Source organism: Rhincodon typus, chromosome 21, assembly GCF_021869965.1.
Source record: "Rhincodon typus isolate 14 chromosome 21, sRhiTyp1.1, whole genome shotgun sequence".
Classification (NCBI taxonomy): domain Eukaryota; kingdom Metazoa; phylum Chordata; class Chondrichthyes; order Orectolobiformes; family Rhincodontidae; genus Rhincodon; species Rhincodon typus.
The window spans coordinates 18,937,703-18,959,192 of NC_063352.1; the positions used below are offsets into that span (position 1 = coordinate 18,937,703).

Sequence of the window (21,490 nt, forward strand, 5' to 3'; positions counted from 1 at the left end):
TCCTTGTTTTCAAATCCCTCCATGGCCTCACCTTATTTCTGTAATCTCATCCAGCCTTAATAGCCTTCAAGAGCTGTTCATTCTTCTGATTCTGGCCCTTTGAGAAGTTACGATATTAACTGCTGCACCATTCATGAATGTGATTTTAGCAGCCGAAACCCTAAGCTCTGAATTCCCTTGCTGCACATCTCTGTCTGCCTCCCTTCCTTTCCTTGTAATCTGCCTCCCTTCCTTTCCTCGTAATCTGCCCCTCTTGACCAAGCTCTTGGTCACCTATCTCAATAATCGTTATTGTTTATCAATGAGATGCCAGTTGTGAATCATTGACCAACCTGCAACTTCTCACCTAGGAAGAAAAGAAGATTCTGTTTTATCATCCTAGTGATGTTGATAAGAATGAAAAGATTAGGAATGTTGGATTGTGTGAGGCAATCGTGCAGTTTACAAGGTAAGGGCCTTAAAGCAGAATTGTTTTGAGAAAACAACAATGTTTTCTCGATTAAGTGTTTTTGCTTGGAGTGTGTGATTCCCTGTTGATATGATGGAAGAAATGTCTCCTGGTATTTAGCTGCGTGAAGTATCTGGCTGGGAGAACAGAAATTATTAAATAAAAACCGAAAGAACCACAGATGCTGTAAATCAGGAACCAAAACAAAATTGCTGGAGAGGCTCAGCAGGTCTGGCAGCAGCAGCAACTGTGAAGGAAAAAACAGAGTTAACGTTTCGGGTCCGGTGACCCTTCCTCAGAACTGATGGTGGCTGGGAAAACATCAGTTTATATGCAGAAAATAGGGAGGTGGATGGGGTAGGGAGTAAACGATAGGATAGAGCCCAAAGAGAGAGAAAGACAGTTGGACAGACAAGGGAGTTGCTAACGATCAGGCTGGGAGGGTGAATATTTGTTAATAGGGACTGTTAGTGACTAACAACAACAACTAATAACAGAAATTATTTAAAGGTAGATTTGAAATGTTCAAGTGTCACTAGGAATCTCATGGTTACTTCTCAGGAAGGGAGGATCCACTCTGGAGGGCAGTAGTTCGGTAAAGTGCAAGAAAGTATGGCTTTGAGAAGCTGTTCTAATTCAATCTGGGCATGAAGGAGTATTGATACAGTATGTTCTCTCAGAGCATTAAATAGGCAATGGAGTCGTTTATACACTGCCTCGTAAACTCATTGGATTTTTACTCCACGCTTTCTTGTAGCCTGCAGCTGTGTTTAGTTCTGGTCTCCCTGTTATAGGAAGGATATTATCAAGCTTGATAAGGTTCAGAGAAGATTTACCAGGATGTTGCTGGCAATGGAGGGTTTGAGTTATAAGGCGAGGCTGGATAGAATGGGAGTTTTTTTCACTGGAGCGTAGGAGGTTTATACAATAACGAGGAGCATAGATTAGGTGGAATGACAGGTGTCTTTTAACTGGTGTGGGTGATTTCAAGACTAGGGGACATATTTTAAGGTAAGAGGAGAAAGATTTAAAAAAGACACGAGGGGAATTTTTTTTACACAGGGGAGTGGTTCATGTGTGGAATGAATGGCCAGAGGAAGTGGTGCATGCAAGTACAGTTACAACATTTAAAAGACATTTGGATAAATTCATGAATAGGAAAGGTTTGGAGGGATATGGGCCAAGCACAGCCAGGTGGGACTAGTTTAGATTGGGATTACGGTCGGTTTGGATTGGTTGGACTGAACGGTCTGTTTCCATGCTGTATGACTCTATGCATTTTGTGACTTAGTGGTATTGGAATTAGAATGTTGAGAGTTCAAATCCCTGCCCCAGACATTAAATGGCATAATTCAGACCGACACCCCTCCCCCACCCCAGTATTGAGGGAGCATTGCATCGTCAGAGATGGATAGGATGTTAAGCCTTGGGCCACATTTGCCTGCTTGAGTGAATGTAAAAGATCCCATGAAATTATCAGAGAACAGCAATAAGATTTTGCCTGGTGTTCTGGCCGATATTTATCTCCCAGTGAACATCACTGAATAGAGATGACCCGATCATTGGGTTATTGTTACCATGGGAGCTTGCTGTACTTAAATTGCCTGCTGTATTTCCTACAGTATAGCAGTGATATACTTCAAAAAGTTGTTCATTAGCTAGAAGGAGCTTTGGGATGTCCCAATATTATGAAAGGCACTGTAAAAGTACAAGTTTATTCAGTGGCTTAATCTTGTCATTTATCTTGATGTTTTACAAGTCTTGTAAGCTGTTCTTGAGCGAGAGTAAATTGTGTGTTACTTGCCATCTGAAAGTTTTACAGGAACAGACTCTGGGCTAACCTGTTTCTTCTCTGCATTTACAGGACCTTCTGTCCCACCAAGCCTGCAAAGTCCTTGCATACACAGAAGAACAGACAGTTTTTTCACGAAGCAGAGGAGAATTTCTGGATGGTTATGGTACACATTACCCAGAAAGTTTTGTAGATTGTGCAGTGTTTGGTGCGTGTCACCCAGAACTGTTGTTTTGCTTGAGCTGAGTGTAACCAAGACTGAGCTGTGGCTGCTACATTTTTTTCTGATGAAGGGTCTAGACCTGAAACGTCAGCCTTTCTGCTCCTATGATGCTGCTTGGCCTGCTGTGTTCATCCAGCTCTGCACTTTGTTGTCTCGGATTCTCCAGCATCTGCAGTTCCTACTATCTCTGATTACATTTTTACAAGTACCTGTTTCAACCTGTTAAGCCCCGACTGGCTGTTCCAAGGGCTGGATGAATGCAAAATCTCTCCCCAGATCTCACCTCTGGTAGATGTGAAAGATTTCTATGGCCATCATTTGAGGAAGAGTTGGTGGTTCTTTTCAATGTCCTGGCCTATCCTTTAACCAAAATTGGTAAAACAGATTATCTGGTCATTTATTTCTGTGATTTGCCAGTGCTTACTGTGCACATATTCTTTCTTCAGTTTCCCACTCTTACAGAGTCATGCAGTGTGGAAACAGACCCTTCAGTCCAATTCATCCGTGCAGACCAAGTTTCACAAACTAAACCAGTCCCACTTGTCTGCATTTGGCCCATATCCCTCTAAACCTTTCCTGTTCATGTACCTGTCCAAATGTCTTTCAAATGTTGTAACTGTACCTGCATCTACCACTTCCTCAGGCAATTCCTTCCACATCTGAACCACCCTCTGTGTGAAAATGTTGTCCCTCGGGTCCTTTCGAAACCTTTCTCCTCTCACCTTAAAAATGTGCCTGCTAGTTTTGAAATCACCTATTGCAGGAAACAGGCCTTTGCTATTCACTTTATCTATGCTCCTCATGATTTCATAAACCTCTCTAAGGTCACCCCTCAACCTCCTTTACTGCAGTGAAAAAACTCCCAGCCTATCCAGCCTCTCCTTATAATTCAAACCCTCCAGTCTTGGCAACATCTTTTCTGAACACTCTCCTATTTAATATTAATCCTTCCTATAGCAGGGTGACCAGAACTGTACACAATACTCCAAAAGTGGCTCACCAACATCTTGCACAATCTCAGCATGGCATCCCAACTCCTATATTCAATGGCCTGAGCAATGAAGGCAAGTGTGCTAAATGCCTTCTTAACCACCCTGTCTACCTGTGACACAACTGTCAAAGAACTATGTACCTGAACCCTGAGGTCTCTCTGTACAACAACACTACCTAAAGCCCTACCATTAACTGTAAAAGTCCTGCGCTTGTTTGTTTTACCAAAATGTAGATGCAGTCTTGTTCAGTGCACATTTCCCCTGCTGGCTGTGTTGACACACCTTAGCATCACTTTATTTATGGTTTTCCTCTTTCTGTTGATGAGCCCAGGTGGTGTCAAATCCTATGATTGAAAAGCTGAACAAGGATGGATCTCGTGTCCCGGAATACCAGGAGGATGAGTTACTGGTTAGTCAGAACCTGCTCATGGTCTACTTCAGCCAGAGAGTTAGATTGTATTGCAAAATCTTTTACTGAGTATCTCAACGTCTGTTAAACAAAATAAAATGGAGACCTCGTGGATATTAGAGATGACAGCGAAGATTGTAGGAATAACCCCATTTCAGAATTCCCAACATTATATTTTTGTTTTGGTCTTGTATGGGATATGCGCATCGCTGGCAAGGCTGACATTTGTTGCTCATCCCTCCATGCTCCTGAACTGATTGACTCACTGGGCTATTTCAGAGGACGGTTAAGAGTCAACCACATTGCTGTGGGTCTGAAGTCACCTGTAGACCAGAGCATGTATGGATGGCAGATTTACTTCTCTAACGGGTGTTAGTGAACCAGATAGGTTTCTCCGACTATTGACAATGATCATGGTCACCATTAAAACAGCTTTTTTTTAAATTCCAGATTTTATTTTAGATTCAAATTTTACCATCTGTCAGAACGTTGGCCTGAGGTTCTGGATTATTGGTCTAGTGTCACTACCACTTCTACATTCCCTCCCTGACCTTTAAGAGATAAAAGGAAATTTGCAGGCGGGTACAGCCATAGTGGGCTGAATGGCCCCCTTCTGCAGTAGAAGGTACTATGGATGTTCTCTGTCAATCAATTCTGTATCCTAAATTTCAGCTAAACCTGTAGTGAAAACTGTTGTAATTTTTAAGAGAAACAGATCAGCCATGACGGAATAGCCTCCTTCTGTTCCTATTGTCACTGTAAAAAGGGCCAGGCTGTGAAAATTGTGTTTTTTTTTAACCTAGACAAGGGAAAACTAGATGGTGGCCTGTTAGAGGTCTTTTTAATTGTGAAAAGTTTGAGATGGTAGATGTAGAGAAGTTGGTTTCACTTGTGGAAGGATTGGTTCCAGTGCCTCCAGTATAAGACTATCACAAATAAAACTAGTAGGAAATTGTGCGAAGGCTGGGAATTGTGCACCAAATAACCTCCTTCCTAACTTCCCAAACCCTATTCACTGTTCTGAGGAAGGGTCACCGGACCCAAAACGTTAACTCTGTTTTCTCCTTCACAGATGCTGCCAGACCTGCTGAGCTTTTCCAGCAACTTTGTTTTTGTTCCCAAACCCTATGCTGTATCTACAAGGTGTAAGTCAGGAGTGAGATGGACTACTGTCTGCTTACCCCGAGTGAGTGCAGCTCCAACAACACTTAGGCTTGACACCGTCCAGGACAAAGCAGCCTGCTTGATTGGCACCACTAGTAGGAAATTCAGGAGAAACTTCTTTACCTGGAGAGTGATAAGAATGTGGAACCTGCTACTACAAGTGTTGGTTAAGGCCAGTAGCTTAGATGCATTTAAGGGGAAGATGGAAGAAATTGAAGGATGTGTTGTTAGGCCGAGATGAAGAGGGTTGAGAACAAGCTCGTGTGGAACATAAACACTAGCTAAGACTAGTAGGGGTGAAAGGCCAGTTTCTGTACTAAAGATTGTGTCTACTTCTCTTGGTGCTGCTGTTTTGTAAAGTAAACGTTTGCTTCCACTTCAGGACACCGTGTATGGGGCAGTGATCCAGCAGTGCTATTGTATGTACAAGGTGATGTAGATCGGCTACTTCCTACATGTTTTCTGCTACTCGTTTTCTTTACTGTCAGATTTTCCCAGCTTAACATTTGTTTCTGGTCTTCCCTCACGTTCAGCTCTTCAATGGCACCTTCGCAAAATCCTTGGAGGCTGGAGGCGTTGAACATCTGCAACAGAGAATCCAGAAATTTTTCTACAGGGTAGGATCCTTAAATTTGGTTATTACTGGTGAGACCTTGACTGCAGTATTATGCTTAGCTCTGGGAGGGATATGAGAACCTTAGGAAAGTAGCAGAAGAGATTTATTCGAATGGTACCAGGGATGAGGGCCTTCATTTATGTGGAGAGACTGGAGAAGCTACTGCTGATCTTTTAAAGGGGATGCTCAATATTGTGAGAATGTATTGATAAAGTCAACAGGGAGAATTGTTAAACAGGTCACAGGCCACCGTTCTATGCCTTCCTTCCCTGAAGGCGCTGGCAGTTTTTAGCCTTGTATTCCATTCGCACTGACCACCTGCCTTTTCACACCTTGCACTATGGTGAGCTGGAGTCATGCAGGCTGTTTGACTTTGGATTGCATCACAGCTCTTCCTGGGCCTGTACAGAGTGTACAGGCCTTGGGTGTACAGAGCAAATTCATCAGAATGATGCCAGAGCTAAAAGGCTTAAATTACTTGGACAGGTGCGTAGACTAAGCTTGTATTCCCTGATGTGCGAAGGCTGGGAATTGTGCACCAAATAACCTCCTTCCTAACTTCCCAAACCCTATTCACTGTTCTGAGGAAGGGTCACCGGACCCAAAACGTTAACTCTGTTTTCTCCTTCACAGATGCTGCCAGACCTGCTGAGCTTTTCCAGCAACTTTGTTTTTGTTCCCAAACCCTATGCTGTATCTACAAGGTGTAAGTCAGGAGTGAGATGGACTACCGTCTGCTTACCCCGAGTGAGTGCAGCTCCAACAACACTTAGGCTTGACACCGTCCAGGACAAAGCAGCCTGCTTGATTGGCACCACATCCATCACCTTGAATATTCAGTCCCTCCACTGCTGGTGCACAGTGGCAGCATTGTGTATAGTCTACAAGATACATTGAAGTAACTTTCCAACGCCCCTTCAACAGCACCCTCCAAAGCAGCTGGAAGCTCAAGGGCAGCAGATGCATGGAAACACCACCACCACCTACAAGTTTCTTTCCCCAAGCCACACACCATCCTCACTTGGAAATATATTGTTGTCCTTCACTGGTGCTGTGTCAAACTCTTGGAACTTCCTCCTGAACAGCACTGGGGTGCCCACATCCTGAAGGACTGCAGTAGTTCCAGAAGACAGCTCACCAACATTTTCTCCAGGGCAGTTAGGAATGAACAATAAATGTTGGCCCAGCCACTGACAGCTACATCCCATTGAAAGGAATAATGATAATGTAAACACAAATGAAGCCAGGTAGTACTGGGAAAATAGTTGAGGAAACCACATTGCCTCAGCTCCCTGGTACGTTCTTGCCATCTGAGGTGTTTCACAGGGGGTGGCTTGGGAAGGGATATTGGCTGACTGTGGTCAAGTGTTGTTGAACAGTTTAAACGGGTTTCAAGGTCCCAGTTAGGGGCAGCATGGCTGGCATTTTGCAACTGTAGAACGGCCACCCCTCTGCCCCCATACCCTGGCCCCTTGCCACTAAAGGAGGCTGCCAGCTCTATCATGGTGGTCACTCTGCAGCTGGTGGGGCTGTGGGTGGTGGGGGAGAGCGGGAATACTATCCACATGGAAACAGCATTCCCTCAAAAAGGAGCCATCAGCATCGTGTGGCCCCAATGACCCAAGAAGTAGGAATGTCTTTCTCTTGCTCTTGTACTCTGTCTGTCTGTCTCTCTGTCTCTCTCTCTCTCTCTCTCTCTCTCCCCCCCTCCTTTGCTTCTCTGTCTCTGATAGAGAATTATTTTCAAACACCCTTGAGAGTGCTTCTGTGTTGAGGCACCTTCGTGCTTTCAGACCTGCCCGAGCAGTCACCCTCACTTCCCAGTGGGTCTCTGGAGGTTCTTGAGTTGCTGACTTTCTGTGAGTCAGGAGGTGGGGAAACTATCTACCCATCGTCCTTAAAAGCCCAGCAAGTGTAGTGATCACCAACTAAACCATCTCTAAGAAAACAGGACTGTGACCCTGTCTGGTCTGGATCCCAACAGCTGCAGGCACGATCTGGTCTTGAAGCTTGTGGGAAAGCTCTGCGTACTGTTTCTGAGACAACTTTCAGACATCAGCCGCCTCCCTCAGTAACTCTCCACCCCAGAGTATTGTGTTCAGCAACTAATGAAGTCTTCCAAATAATAAAAATCTGCTGCAAGCCTATATAACACAATAATTTTTGCAGCAACTTGTGCTCAAGTGCAATTAAGCTGTAGTGAGTGTGATTACTTTTCCACTGATCCCCACTCCTGGTCCCTAATCTAGTTATGCTTCATGGTTGTCTTAATTTGAATAATACATGGCGGATTGGTTTAATCATGGAGCTCAGTGTTGGCTAAATGTCACTGTGACCTAATCCCATTACTATAATGATTTAATGGCTGATTTGGCACTAAATTATGTCAAACTATTCAATACATATCTGTCAAAACCTATTTGTAGTTTTATTATTTGCCTAGTTCCTGTATATTCTGAACTGAACCCCAGTGTTGTACAACTGTTTGATAGATGCTATGCAGTGGGATAACTGGGCTCTATGACAGCTGCCATTGACAACAAACTTTTTAACGAAGCTTGTATAATGTTGCACTTAAATAATTAATTCAAAGTGACAGCAAGGTAATTTAAAATGATTTCCTCCCTTTTTTTTTAAACCCCAAGTACGTAAAATCTAGTCAATAATGGACTTATTTTGTCTCTTTTAAATTTTGATGATTTTCTAATAGTGGCTTAGAAATTTTACTAATTCAGAAAATTGAGCCTGGTTATGTATGAGGCAATCCCTTATTTATTTTTCATTGAGTGTATGCTGAGATTTTTGCCAATTAGGTCAGTGTCTACTAGGAATGTAAAACCTTAACGGTTACTAACTGCATTAATAAACACAGTCAGTCTGAGGGTAATGTATCTCTTGGTGAAAGTGGTCATATTCCAGCACAGTACTGTGGGAGCGCTGCACTTTCAGAGATGCCATCTTTCAGATGAAGTGTTTAGGTTTGATGTCTGCCCCCTCAATTGGATGTAAGAGATCCCACAACACAATGTTGAAGAAGGGCAGAGGAGTTCTCCCCAGTTTAACCTGAGCAACATCACTTGTAAAAGTAATGTGCGGCAGTTTCCTGTGCAGCTGCATTTTTATACATTTAACAGTGACTGTCGTGAATGACCTACTAAGTAACAGGTTCAAGGGTCTAAAGGCCTTCTCCTGAGCCAACGTTTGAATCGGGGAGATGGATTATTTTTCAAGGTGGCATTTAGAAGTAAAGATAAAGATTTTTTTGGTGTCCTTCTTCCAACAGTACTTGCAAACGTTACACTTACAGTCATGTGACCTACTGGACGTGTTTGGTGGAATCAGCTTCTTCCCTCTGGATAAAATGACTTACCTGAAGATTCAGTCATTTGTCAACAAAATGGAGGAAAGCCTAGATCTCGTCAAGTACACAGCATTCCTGTACAATGACCAACTCATCTGGTAAGTCTGCGTTACCCGTTATTAGAGTTTGATTTGACTGGTGCCATCTGGTAATGCAAAAGTAACAATGCCTACAGCTCAAAAAATATCTGAGAGGGCAGCCAGGGGTCCGGTTTAATGTCCGATTCAAAAAACAGCCTCTACGACAACTCATTATTCCATTGAGAAGCACAGCTGGAATTCTGTGCTCAAGTTTCTGGAATGGTATTTGAACAACAAACTTCTTGACTTGTAGCCAAGAGTGTGTTTGAAAGACTTCTAAATGTTCAGAAAGCTGCCTCTCTTTGGAACATTAGAACATAAGCAATAGGAACTGGACCGCTCAAAATAGCTCCACCATTCAACAAAATCATGGCTGACCTTCTAATTGAACTATCTTCCTGTGTGATCCCCATTCCCTTAATTCTTACTCTACCGAAAAATTTATCAATCTCTGTTCTGGATATAGTCAATAACTGGTCTTCCACAGCCTAGAGAATTTCTCCTTGTTTCATCCTAAATGACCAACCCCTTAATCTGAGACTGAGAGTGAGCCCAACCCCTGGGCTACTTCTCCTCCTCCTCTTCTCCCCGCCCCCACCCCCAATGGAAACATCCTCTACAACATTGACATTGTCCAACCGCTAAGAATATTGTACGTTTCAATGAGGTTTTTATGTATTTTTGGAGATTTTACTTCCAAACTGAGAGCATATCTGGGATGTTAAGTCAGCTAGTTTAACATCTGTTATTGGGAAGATGTTTGAGTCTATAAAGCATTTGGAAAGACATAATCTAATCATTGCTGAATCAGCATGACTTCAGGAAGGGCAAATCATGTCTGACAAATTTATTTGAATTCTTTGACGGGGTAGCAAGCAGGATAGATAAAGGAGAACCAGAGAGGTAACATACTTGGATTTCCAAAAGGTAACGCACGTTAGGCTACTTACTAAGATAGGATCCTAAGATATTACGATAAAAGTATATTAGCCTGGATGGAGGATTGGTTAACTATTAGAAGCCTGAGAGTTGGATAAAGGGGACATTTCAAGATGGCAACCTGTAACTAGTAGAGTTCCATAGAGATCAGTGCTGGAGCCACAATTACCTACAAGATATATTGATAACTCGGATGACAGAAGTGAATGTACTATCACCGTGTTTGCGGATGACATAGAGTCTGCAGGTTAATGTGTGAGCAAAAACTCGGTGGATGGCATGCAATGAGGGAAATGTGTTGCTATGTAGTTTAGCGGAAACAATGAATAAGAGAATATTATTTTGATGTAGAAAGACTGCAGGAAGGGATTTGGCGGTCTCCATGCATGAATCACAAAAGCTAATATCCAACTTCATCAGATACTGGGGGAGGTAACTGGACCGTTGGTGTTTATTTCCAAGGGAACAGAGCATGAAAGTCGGGATAGCTCGGCAGGTCTGGCAGGATCTGTGGAGAGAAATCAGAGTTAACATCATGGGTTGAGTGATCCTTCTTAAGAACTTTTCTGAGGAAGGGTCACTCGATCTAAAACATTAACTGTTGCTTTCTCTCCACAGATGCTGCCAGACCTGCTGAGCTTTACCAGCAATTTCTGGTTTTGTTTCAGATTTACAGCATCTGCAGCACTTTTTTGTTTTTTATACAAGTAGGGGTGACTTGCTAAAACTGAAATAGGCACTAGTCAGACCACACCTGGAATACTGTGAACAGTTTTGGTCCTCTTATGTAAGGAATGATATACTTGCATGGGACTTAGTCCAGAGAAAGTTCATTGGGTTGATTCCAGGTATGGAGAAATTTTGTTTGTAAGGAGAAATTGAGCAATTTGGGCTTGTACTTTTTTGGAATTTAGAAGAATGAGATTCTTAGGGGAATTTCCAGGGTAGTCGCAGAGACAGTGTTTCCCCTTGTGGAAAAGTCTAGGATCAGAGGGCATAATCTCGAGGGTTCACACATTTCAGACTGAGCTGGGGAGGATTTGTTTCTCTGAGGGTGGTTAATCTGTGGAATTCATTAGTAAAGAAAGCTGTAGAGGTTGGGTTGTTAAGTATATTCAAGGCTGAGAAAGACAGATTTTTAATTGGTAAGGGAATGAGGATTTTGGGGATAAGGCAGGAAAGTGGAGTTAAAAATGATCAGATCAGTCATAACCTCATTGAATGGCAGAGCAGACTCAGTTGCCTGAATGACCCACTTCTGCTCCCTGCTGCTATGTCTTATGATTCTTATGATGTCCATGACATTTTTCAGTTCCTGTGTGCAGCACAGTTGAAATGTCTTAAATAGTGACATCAAAACAGGAAAAAGGATACATAACAGTGACATATATATTGTGGTCGTGAGATCATGACTTCATCAATGAGGCATCTTTGGATCTGCTGGCCCTGGGTGTAGATTAGAGACAGACACTAAGACCCATAGGGAACTAGGTTGTTAACTGAATGCAATGTGGCACTTTTTCCATAGTTTGAGCACTGGAAACCCAGGTGAGGGAGAATTGAGCAGCTGTTTCACAGAAGGGAGCAGTGGTCATTGCTGCTGTGTTTAGTTCCAAGCTGGTTGATGGGCCCCTGTCTAGCTGACCCTCTCAGTGCACTTACTGAGGAAGTGCTGCACTGTCAGAGGTGCTGTCTTTTGGATGAGATGTGAGCTTGTTGCCCTGTCTGCACTCACAGCTGGGTATAAAAGATCTCACGACACTTCTGAAGAAGAGCAGGGAGGTATCCATGTTGTCTTGGCAAATACTTCTTCGATCAAAATTGCTTAAACAGGTTATCAAGTCATTATCGCACTACTGTTTGTGGGACCATGTTGCATGCAAATTGCTTGCCATTTTACGACAGTGACTACACTTCAGTCACTCATTGCCTGTTAAACATTTTGGTTGACCTAAGCTTATTAAAGGCGCTAACTAAATGCACAATCTTTCTGCTTGTTTTCAGGAGTGGTTTGGAGCAGGATGATATGCGAATCCTGTACAAGTACCTCACAACATCACTCTTTCCAAGGCATCTGGAGCCAGAGGTATTCTCAATGTCTTTAATATGTTTCCATGGTCAAGAATTGGGGGCTTAACCTGAAAATTACAGCCAGGCCCCTCAAGGGTGAAATCAGGAAGCACTTCTTCACAGAAGTGGAGGTCTGGACTTCTGTCTCTTTGCTGAAGAGCTCAGTTGAGAATCTCATTAAATAAGTAGATGTTTGCTGGGCAACAGTTATTGATTTGAAGCTGAGAAGATGGAGTTGGGGTTCAGATCAGCTGTGTTCTAATTGTATGGCAGAGTGGGTTTGTGGAACTGAATGGTAAGAGGCAGCATGGTGTTCTATCTTTTATTAACAGGTAAATCTTGGCGTGGTTTCTGTTTGGAACTTGTGAATTTTTGTGCTTGTTTCAATGAGAAATTTTAGATGCTGGAGAGTGGATTGCTTAGCCATCTTTAGGTGTTGAGTGACAGCCCCAGATACCACGGTTACATTAGAGCTCCAGCTCATTGAGGCACCCATCCCCAGCCTTTGCATTTCCTGCGCCAGTTGTCATGTTAGCTCCTGGGGTGGGGCATATACTTCAGTCAGAGCACACACACATCACCGTCCCTAGGCCTAGTCAGGGAGGACCTGGATTAAGAAAACTTGAGTTTCGTGACATGGAGCTGGTTGTTAAAGAGACCTTGATCCCATCAGAGCTATGATAGAGTAACTGAGAAACTTCCACTGCGTGAGAATCGGTAACCACACATCACGGATTGAGAGTAATTGGTGAAACATCGAGACACACAATTAGAACTTGCTTAGTGATTTGTTGTGTTGCCAGAAAGGGCAGCGAAAGCAGATTCAGTAGTGACTTTCAAAAGGGAGTCAAAACAATACTTGGGAGGGGAAAGATTTGCAGGATCATGGAGGTAGAGTGAGGGCCGTGGCAGGGGTAGTGTGGGACTCATTGGCTCACTCTTTGAAAGAGCAAGCACAGACACAATTGGCCAATTGGCCGAATGGCCACCCCCTATACCATCATTCAGTCTGAGATTGAACTCTGAACCCAGAGATGAAAGAACAATTTATTAACCAGAAACCCCTCATCCAGCAATTCTTGTTCACAATGAATATAATTTTATAAATTTGTAAACGAATGGTATGTTTTGTGTTGTGTTAATACCTCAGATGATATTGAACTTGTTTTCTCCCTTTGCTCATAGCTAATTGGTCGTGATTCCCCTGGACGAGGGGGAATAACTGTGAACCTCAACCATTATGGCAGGTATGGCTTTCCACAGAAGTTGTTGACATCTATCATGTCAGGAATTTTGTGAGGAATTTGTGGTATTTTCCTTGTAGCTGTGCATTCACAGGTTCCCTAAAGATGAACATTTTAACCGTAATCTGTAGATCCCACCACTTAAACCTTCTTCACTGATCACCATTATTCATTTAATTTTCAAATTCCTCCTGATCTCTCTCCTTCCCCATCTCTGTAACCTCCTCCAATCTCCATAACACTCCCAGATCCCTCTGTTCCTTCAGTTCTGGCCACTTGCATAAACCTGATTTTTTTTTTAAATATTGGTGGCCATGCCTTCAGAAGCCTAGCTCTAGACTTGCAACCCTTAACCTCAGCCCTCTCCACTTCGCCTTCTTCCTTTTAAGATAAGCTTTAATCAAGCGTATGGGGGTTGGTTAGCTCAGTTGGCTGGATTATGATGCAGAGTGCTGGCTGAGGTTGCCATGAAGGACCCTCCCTTCTCAACCATCGCCCCCGCACCCCCCCCCACCCCGTGACCCTCCAGTTAAACCACCAGTCCCCTCTCTCTGTGGGACTATGGGAGAACTTCACTTGTGAAGGAGACTCAAAACATTAACCCTGTTTCCTGTTGCACAGATGTCAGACCTGCTGGTTGCTGCAGCATTTTCTGTTTTCATGTCAGATTTCCCGCATTGGCAATACTTTGTTTTTATCTCCATATTCTTGTACTCTATGCTGCTATTCATATAGCCTCAGCCACTGTGTTTTATTAACTGCCCTCTTCCCCCTGTCCTGTCCTGTCCTGCCATAAGTGTACATATATCTTTCTACTTCTGCACACCCTTTAGAGTAGTCACCTATATTTTGTCACTTTGTGTTCCTCCTACCAAAATGAATTACCTCACATTTCTCACATTGAACTTCATCTGTTATCTGTATGCTTACTGCACCAACCTATGTCCTATTGAATTTCTACAGTGTCCTTTCTGTTTTCACAAATATGTTTCTCAGAATCAGCCAAATAAGCTCTGGTATTGGTATCAGATTCCTGTGATGTGAATGGAGGGGAAGGTTCCTTTTAACTGTAGCTCCCAAACATGACCTCTATCATGCAGGAAGGACAAGGAGAGCAGATGCATAGGGAACGTCACCACCTGCAAGTTCCCACCCGCCCTGCCCATGCACCATCCCAACTTTGAACAACATCATCATTCTTCCCTTGTTGCTGTGTCAAAGTCCTGGAACTCCCTCCCTAACAGCATTATTGGTGCCTGTTCTCCCCAAGGACTGCAGCATTTTAAGAACACAGCTGACCACCATTTTCTCAAGGGCAGTTAGGGCTGAGTAATAATTGTTGACCCAGCCAGTGACACTCGTATCCATCTTCAGAATTAACATGTGATCCATTCCCAGATTCAGTAGGTAAATTACAATAGGTCAGTACTCTGACAATTGATTCTGAAGTCAGCTTGAATTGTCTTAAAAATCTATACAAGAGCCAGCCTTGAAACATATCGCCTGAAGACCCTTTAACTTCAGCAGCTCTGTCACTGTCTTGATTTATAAAGAGGATGTGGTCTTCGAAAAAGGTGTATGTCCTGCAATCCGAAGCTATTGTTCACGGAAGACTGAACCGGAGGCGAGTTGGGGAGGACAGAGTTCTAGTGTTGGAGTCAACGTTTTGTGCATTTCAGGATCCTGTAACGATCAGTGACATTGAGAGTAGTTAATCTGCATCTTCGCTCAGCGGAGAAACTTCCAATGAGAGAAATTGAGGGATCTCTAAGTGTTAAGGAAAATGTGCTAAAGAAGCAAGTGCTTTACTAGTTGCCATCAAACACAGTTGAAAGTGTTCCATTTCTCTTCACGGCACTATGTCCCTTTAAGGAATGCCTTGGGATTGCCACATTAATTTGAGAAATCTTCCATTTGTAAGATGCTGGAAGCTGGGCCAGAAGTCATTAACATCAAACACTTTGCTTATGCCTGACTACTCTCCTGACTGTTGGGTAAATCAGGTTTCAGTATTCCACATTCAACAGAGGCCTATTAATTAAGTGAAGCAGAGTTATTATTTTGGATTGATGTTTCTTTTTAGGCCTATTGAGTATTTCCCAGCATTTTCAATTGTTATTTTGGATTTCTACCCTCTGCAGTATTTAGTTTTAAGCAAATGTTCCAGAGGGTGTAAAGGCTGGGTTTCTGGGTGCCTGCTGCTGAATTTGTTTTGGCATGTGGCAGATATATTGTTGCATGGCCAGGAGAACTTTACTGCTGAGGTGCTGACCACTGAGCCACACTGCAACACAGGAAGCAGATGTGTAGGGACAGCAACCTTGCTACTGCAGCATCCAGCCATTCTGTTGCAGACAAAATCCTTGTAAAAGAGTTCTAAACTTGCAAATGTTTGTTTTTGCTCAGGTTTCTCACTGGCCCTTATGATATCAACAATCCTGACCTTGTAGTGCGGTTTCCGAGGATCTTTGTGAACACTGACACCACCTATGAAGAATTGCACTTGATTGTTTACAAGGTGAGATCAACTGGCTTCAACTAACTTTCACAAACTTAATTAAGATATATAGCAGATGACTGACTGCCACCACAAATGATATTTACAGAAAACAAGATGCGTAAAGTTGGAAACTTTACTGTTTCTAAAAGTGTCACTCCGGAACAGATCAACCCAAAGTGACGTTCAGCCGTTGAAATACATTTTGACATGTACACGTTGTCTTAATGTAAGAAATATGTAGCAATGTATGTACCACAAGCCGCTACAAACACCAGTGTGCTAATGACCAGATAATTTATTTTTGTTTTTTTAATTATATTCACGGGATGAGGGTGTTTTTGGATGGCCAGCAAGTATTGTCCATCTAGAGGGTAGTTAAGAGCCAACCACATTGCTGTGGGTCTGGAGTCATATGTAGTCCCTGCCAGGTAAGGAAAGCAGTTTCCTTCCTTAAAGGACATCAGTGAACTAAATGGGTTTTTCTGACAATCGGCAATGGTTTCATGGTCATCATTAACTTCTTCTTATTTCCAGATTGATTCAAATTCCACTGTATCTGCCATGATGGGATTTGAACCCAGGTCCCTAGAACACTACCTGGGCCTCTGGATTATTAGTCATATGATAATGCCGCTAGGCCTACCCCTACATCTACAGTCGTGTAGGTTAAGGGAATAAATATTCACTGGGTATTGTCTACTTTAAAGTTTTTTTTTAACAACCACTTGAAAAGAATCTCCGTTTAATATCTCTTTGGAAAGACAGCATCTCCAACAGTGCAGCAGTCCCTCAGTTAACCTGGACTTTTCTGCCCCAGTCCTGTAGCAGAGTTTCAACCCAGAACGTTCTGACTCCAAGGTCAGAAAGCTGACCATGAGCCATAGGCGCTATTACAGTCTGGTAGCTGCAGTCCCATTACTTTTATTCTTGTGTGTAATGGCAAATTTTAAATAATTGACAAGGAACTTAAAACAATCCTGAGTTTGCAGGTAAGTAAAAATTGTGTAATCGAGCCCTACCCTCAATAATTTGTGACATGGCTAAAACACAGTATACTAACTTGATGCCAACCTGTGTCAATGTCGCTGTCCCTGTTTGATTTAATGCTGATTGATGGTTGTATTATTCAAAGAACTGAGAAAAGTCTTTAGTGACGCAGTAGTTTGAACACAATGGTAATAGATCCCCCACCATTGCCAGATCCACCTTACTAGATTGTACTAGATAAAGATGCCACTAATACTCTACATGTACAAATGAAACTGTGGAGTTCAGGACATGTGGCCCCACAGCTCACCTGATATAGTATTCATTAGAGTTTTCACTGCCTATCCCCATGTGTACCATAAATTCATCACTATATCTGAGTTTTTTGCATATCCCATGATAAATCTGTCAAATTTTCCTGAATCAGTCCATCAGTTTAATGGATTGCAAAGCTCATCACAAGCAGAGATTTGGTTCGTAAAGAAAGGAATAGAGTCCGATTCGGACTTGGATATGATAATGCAAGTTATGCATTCAGCATGTATTGAATCACAGGTCTGTGCAGCTTCTGTTTTGATTTTAAAATACCATTGTTTTGAGGATCTGCCATTTTGTTTGCATGTTATACACGATCATAGGCCATAATAGATAAAATATTTTATGTTTCAGCTTTTGGGATTCCTATGCTTATATGCTCTGTTTATGTTTCCAGGCTATGAGTGCAGTGGTTTGCTTTCTGATTGATGGTGAGTTTCTTTATTTGACTGTTGAGATTTGTTTTAATTTCCAACGTAAATAACCATGCTAGTAAAGATGCCAAGATAAGTATGGATGTAGTTCATTCATTCAGTTAGTCACCTCTTCATCCATGGCAGCATTTTAGTAAGTTTTTTCAATGTTTCCAGGAATTCTGCCTCTATTCTAGTCAAATTTCCACTTGTGTTGGTCACTCTCTTTTAAAGCCATTTCTAACAAAGTCATCAATGGAACTTGTAGTGATTGTAACAAGGTCAGCCAGGTGGACGTCATAGAATATGAGTTCCTTGATTGGGGCTGTTAATCTGGTCCAATCAGGGAGCCCTGGTTCACAGATATAAATAGGAGTGTCAACGGTTCTGAGAGTTGGCTCTGAGGGAGCTGGATCAGTGTCAAGGACTTTCCACATGTAAATAAAGGGTGTCTCCACCGACCTCTGTGGAGTTATTTCAGTGGCAATGAGAGTAAAGTACATCGTGAAGAAACTTGTTTGCAACAGTCATCTTTGAGATGGGGTAAGCATTGCTTGCATCATGCAATTATTTGGGAAACTAGATTTGTTCGACCTTGCTGTTGAACACTCGGCCCAATATGTAGAAAGAATGTTATTATTTCCGGGCAAATGACAGTTTGTGGGTCCACAGCTTTTTTGATTATTAGGAGCCTAACTTTCCCTGAGTTACCAGATACTCAAACCTGTCAAGAGTTGACAGATTTTGTTAAGGAATTTTACAACCCCAAGACCTCTCTAATTCTGAGATGCTATCTGTTTTACTTGGCAATATGGAAACCACATCGAGATTTGACAAGGTTAAGACAACGGGCAGAGGCATATCACTTTGGTTTAACCTTTAATGAGATGCTGAGAGGCTGTTTGGTATGTGGGATTAATGATGTAATCATGCAAAAGTGCCTACTAGCTGAAGCCTAACTGGACTTCAAACAGGCACTACAACTGGCTTTATCATTGGAAAAGGTGGCAAGTGGAGCATGTGAGTTGCAGGGTATTCCAATGGAAGTGGTACACTCGCCGGTCCGACTGAGCTTGGGGAATACCACTTGAGTGAAGGCAATTGAATAGCCTCACTCAGGACATATCCTCAACAGAGGGGCTCCACGTCAGCCCTCAGCAAAGCATCAAAACAAAGCCAAACCTCAGTCAAACGGTTAAACCTTTTTTCAGGATCTGGGCCAGCAAGCCATTGTAGTTGCTGTCAGTATGCAGACTTGAGACAGCAAAAGAGTCCCACTGGACCTAAATTGAGCAATAGAACTCATAGGCCAGTATCCAGGAGAGTGCACACCCTGGAAAGTCCACATACATCTGGTCTGGAACAGTTAAATTGCTTAGCAACATCCAAATCAGAACCAATCAAAATAAACGTCTGGTTAAATGGTCACTGGTTCTAATGGAGGTCGATACCAGACTGGGTGTTTCAGCAATTGCAGAACCAGTCTTTAACAAAATTCGCTGTGGACTCCAACCCTTAAGTTTGTGCAAGACCTCAGCTAGACTGAGAACCCAAACCAGGGAACCTTTCCAGGTTAAGAGTATACCTTTGGTTCAGGTCTCTTATGAGAAGCAGCTGGTTCAGCTACCACTGATTGTAGTAAAAGGCTCAGGCCCAAGCTTAATGGGGCGAAATTGGTTGAGAAAAATTCACCTAGATTGGCTCAACATTTTTCGATTAGAAAATGGCTGCCTTCACGAAGTCCTAATTAAATACCTGGAAGTTTTTCAGGAAGGTCTGAGGATTATCAAGAGAGCCAAGGCCACCTTGCATGTTGACCAGGAAGCAATTCCATGATCTACATGGCCCACCCAGTGTCGTTTGCTTTACGGGCAAAAGTACAGGCAGAAATCAGAGGCTTGAAAGCAAAAGTATCATCAAACCAGTCCAGTCTGTGGAATGGACAGCACCAGTCATTCCGATTGTGAAGCCCAATGGGCCGTTTCGTCTTTGTGGGGATTTTAAACAAATGATAAACTGCTTTTGTCAGCTGGTTAAATACCAAATCCCTCGCAATGAGGATTTATACACAAAGCTGGCAGGGGGTCTGTCCTTCACAAAACTGGACTTGAGCCATGCGGACCCGCAATTGCGATTAGATGAGGATTCCCGGAAATATGCTACAATTAACACCCATAAGGGTTAGTACCAATGTACGAGACTATTATTTGGAGTATCGTCAGCCTGTGCAATTTTTTGGCATGATGTGGAGGTGCCAGTGTTGGACTGGTGTGGACAAGGTCAGAAATCACACGACACCAGCTTATAGTCCAACTGGTTTATTTGAAAACACAAGCTTTCGGAGTCTTACTCGGACAATGGAGAACATTTACAAGGCTACCCCAGGTTGCTATTTATCTAGATGACGTGCTAATAACAGGGAAGACCAATAAGGAACAATTAGAGAACTTGGACATAGCCCTTAGACATTTTTCCCAGGTGGACATACACCTTAGAAGGGAAACAGATGTTCCAGGCACCCCAACTGCAACAGAGTCGACGAGACCAAGATACACCTGATGGAAGATAAAGTGAGGATGATCAAAGGTACCGATTCCCACAGCTGTACTGGAGTTTAGGTCTTTCCTTGGGCTGATGAATTATTATGAAAAGTTTGTGCATAACCTGGCTTCCATCCTGGCACCTTTGCATCAACTCTTGACAGCCTTGGAAATGGTCGTGTAGCCAAGCCATAAAGTTCAGGGGAGTGAAGAAACAGCTATCATCCTCTAAGGTGTTGGCGCACTATGATCCCAAGCAAGATCTAGTATTGACATGTGATACCCTCCCCCTGCAGCATTTGGGTAGTATTAGCTCATAGGTGGGCCAGTGGAGAGGAACACTCAGGACTTTGGTTAATGCAGAGCGTAAATACACCCAGATAGAGAAGGAAGGTTTGGCAGTTACGTTTGGAGTCGGGAAGTTCCACCAATACCTTTTAGGCATGTAAGTTTGTAATATTAACAGACCACAAATCCCTGCTAGGTCTATTCAAACAGGACAAGGCAGCGCCATCCATAACTTCAGCAGAATTCAGCAGTGGGCTCTAATATTAAGTGTGTATAATTACAAGTTGAAACATCGTCTCAAAGGCTACGTAGCAAATGCGGATGCAGTGAGCTGCCTCCCGCTGGCAGAAAGAGTAGTCCAAACTTTGAAGGCAGGCTTAAAGAAACAGCTTACAGCTTCGTAGATATCAGACTGTCCTGGTTCCTGTCTGATTATAGAACTATCCCTCGTGCAACTACGGAGATAGCTCCAGCAGACTTACTAATGGGGAGAAGATTCTGCACCGGGTTAAATCCGACCTTCCCCTAGGGGGGTTGTGGAGGGTGAAACGACGTAAGGAGCACCAATATTGGACGCAAGACTCTGCTGAGCTCGAGAGACAGTTACTTCAGGGAACAAGGTTTGTGTGTAGGACACACGGGAATGGCCCTGCATGGATAAGAGGCACGGTCCAGTGACATAAAGTTTGGGTAGGTGTGACAGTCCTGAACAAGCACATGGACCATATGAAAGCTGCAAACTTCCAAATGGTGCAGGAGCAAAACGTGCCTGACTCCTCGACTGCCTTTCCGACTGTTCTGGAACCTACGGGTTCTCCCTCTCTATCAAGCGTTGAAGATACCTCGGAATCTGAGATAACACTGTGTGGATCTGCAGGAACACAGCAGGCCAGGCAGCATCAGAGGAGCAGGAAAGCTGACGTTTCAGGTCGGGACCCTTCTTCGAAATGGGGGAGGGGAAGGGGGCTCTGAAATAAATAGAGGGGGGGGTGGGGCTGAGGAAGGCAGGTGGGATGGTGATAGGTGAGTGCAGGTAGGTAGTGGTGGGGGTTGGTCAGTGAGGTGGGAGGAGCAGATAGGTGGGAGAGAAGACGGACAGGTCACGGAGA

At 43.2% G+C, this 21,490-nt stretch overlaps 1 protein-coding gene across 5 annotated transcripts in view; it reads left to right on the forward strand.

The window, feature by feature from the left end:
- The window catches only part of ccz1 (CCZ1 homolog, vacuolar protein trafficking and biogenesis associated), a 45,874-nt gene that overhangs the window by 9,735 nt on the left and 14,649 nt on the right, over nucleotides 1–21,490 (forward strand). For 4 of the 5 annotated variants that reach the window (XM_048609483.1, XM_048609482.1, XM_048609484.1 and 1 more), the window contains 10 exons: nucleotides 351–448; nucleotides 2,313–2,406; nucleotides 3,787–3,864; nucleotides 5,411–5,458; nucleotides 5,562–5,645; nucleotides 8,928–9,103; nucleotides 12,029–12,110; nucleotides 13,280–13,341; nucleotides 15,745–15,856; nucleotides 17,538–17,571. In XM_048609483.1, the coding sequence (XP_048465440.1) occupies nucleotides 351–448; nucleotides 2,313–2,406; nucleotides 3,787–3,864; nucleotides 5,411–5,458; nucleotides 5,562–5,645; nucleotides 8,928–9,103; nucleotides 12,029–12,110; nucleotides 13,280–13,341; nucleotides 15,745–15,856; nucleotides 17,538–17,571 (868 nt within the window). The remainder of the gene's footprint in view (nucleotides 1–350; nucleotides 449–2,312; nucleotides 2,407–3,786; nucleotides 3,865–5,410; nucleotides 5,459–5,561; nucleotides 5,646–8,927; nucleotides 9,104–12,028; nucleotides 12,111–13,279; nucleotides 13,342–15,744; nucleotides 15,857–17,537; nucleotides 17,572–21,490) is intronic. The other variant, XM_048609485.1, reaches the window with a different exon arrangement.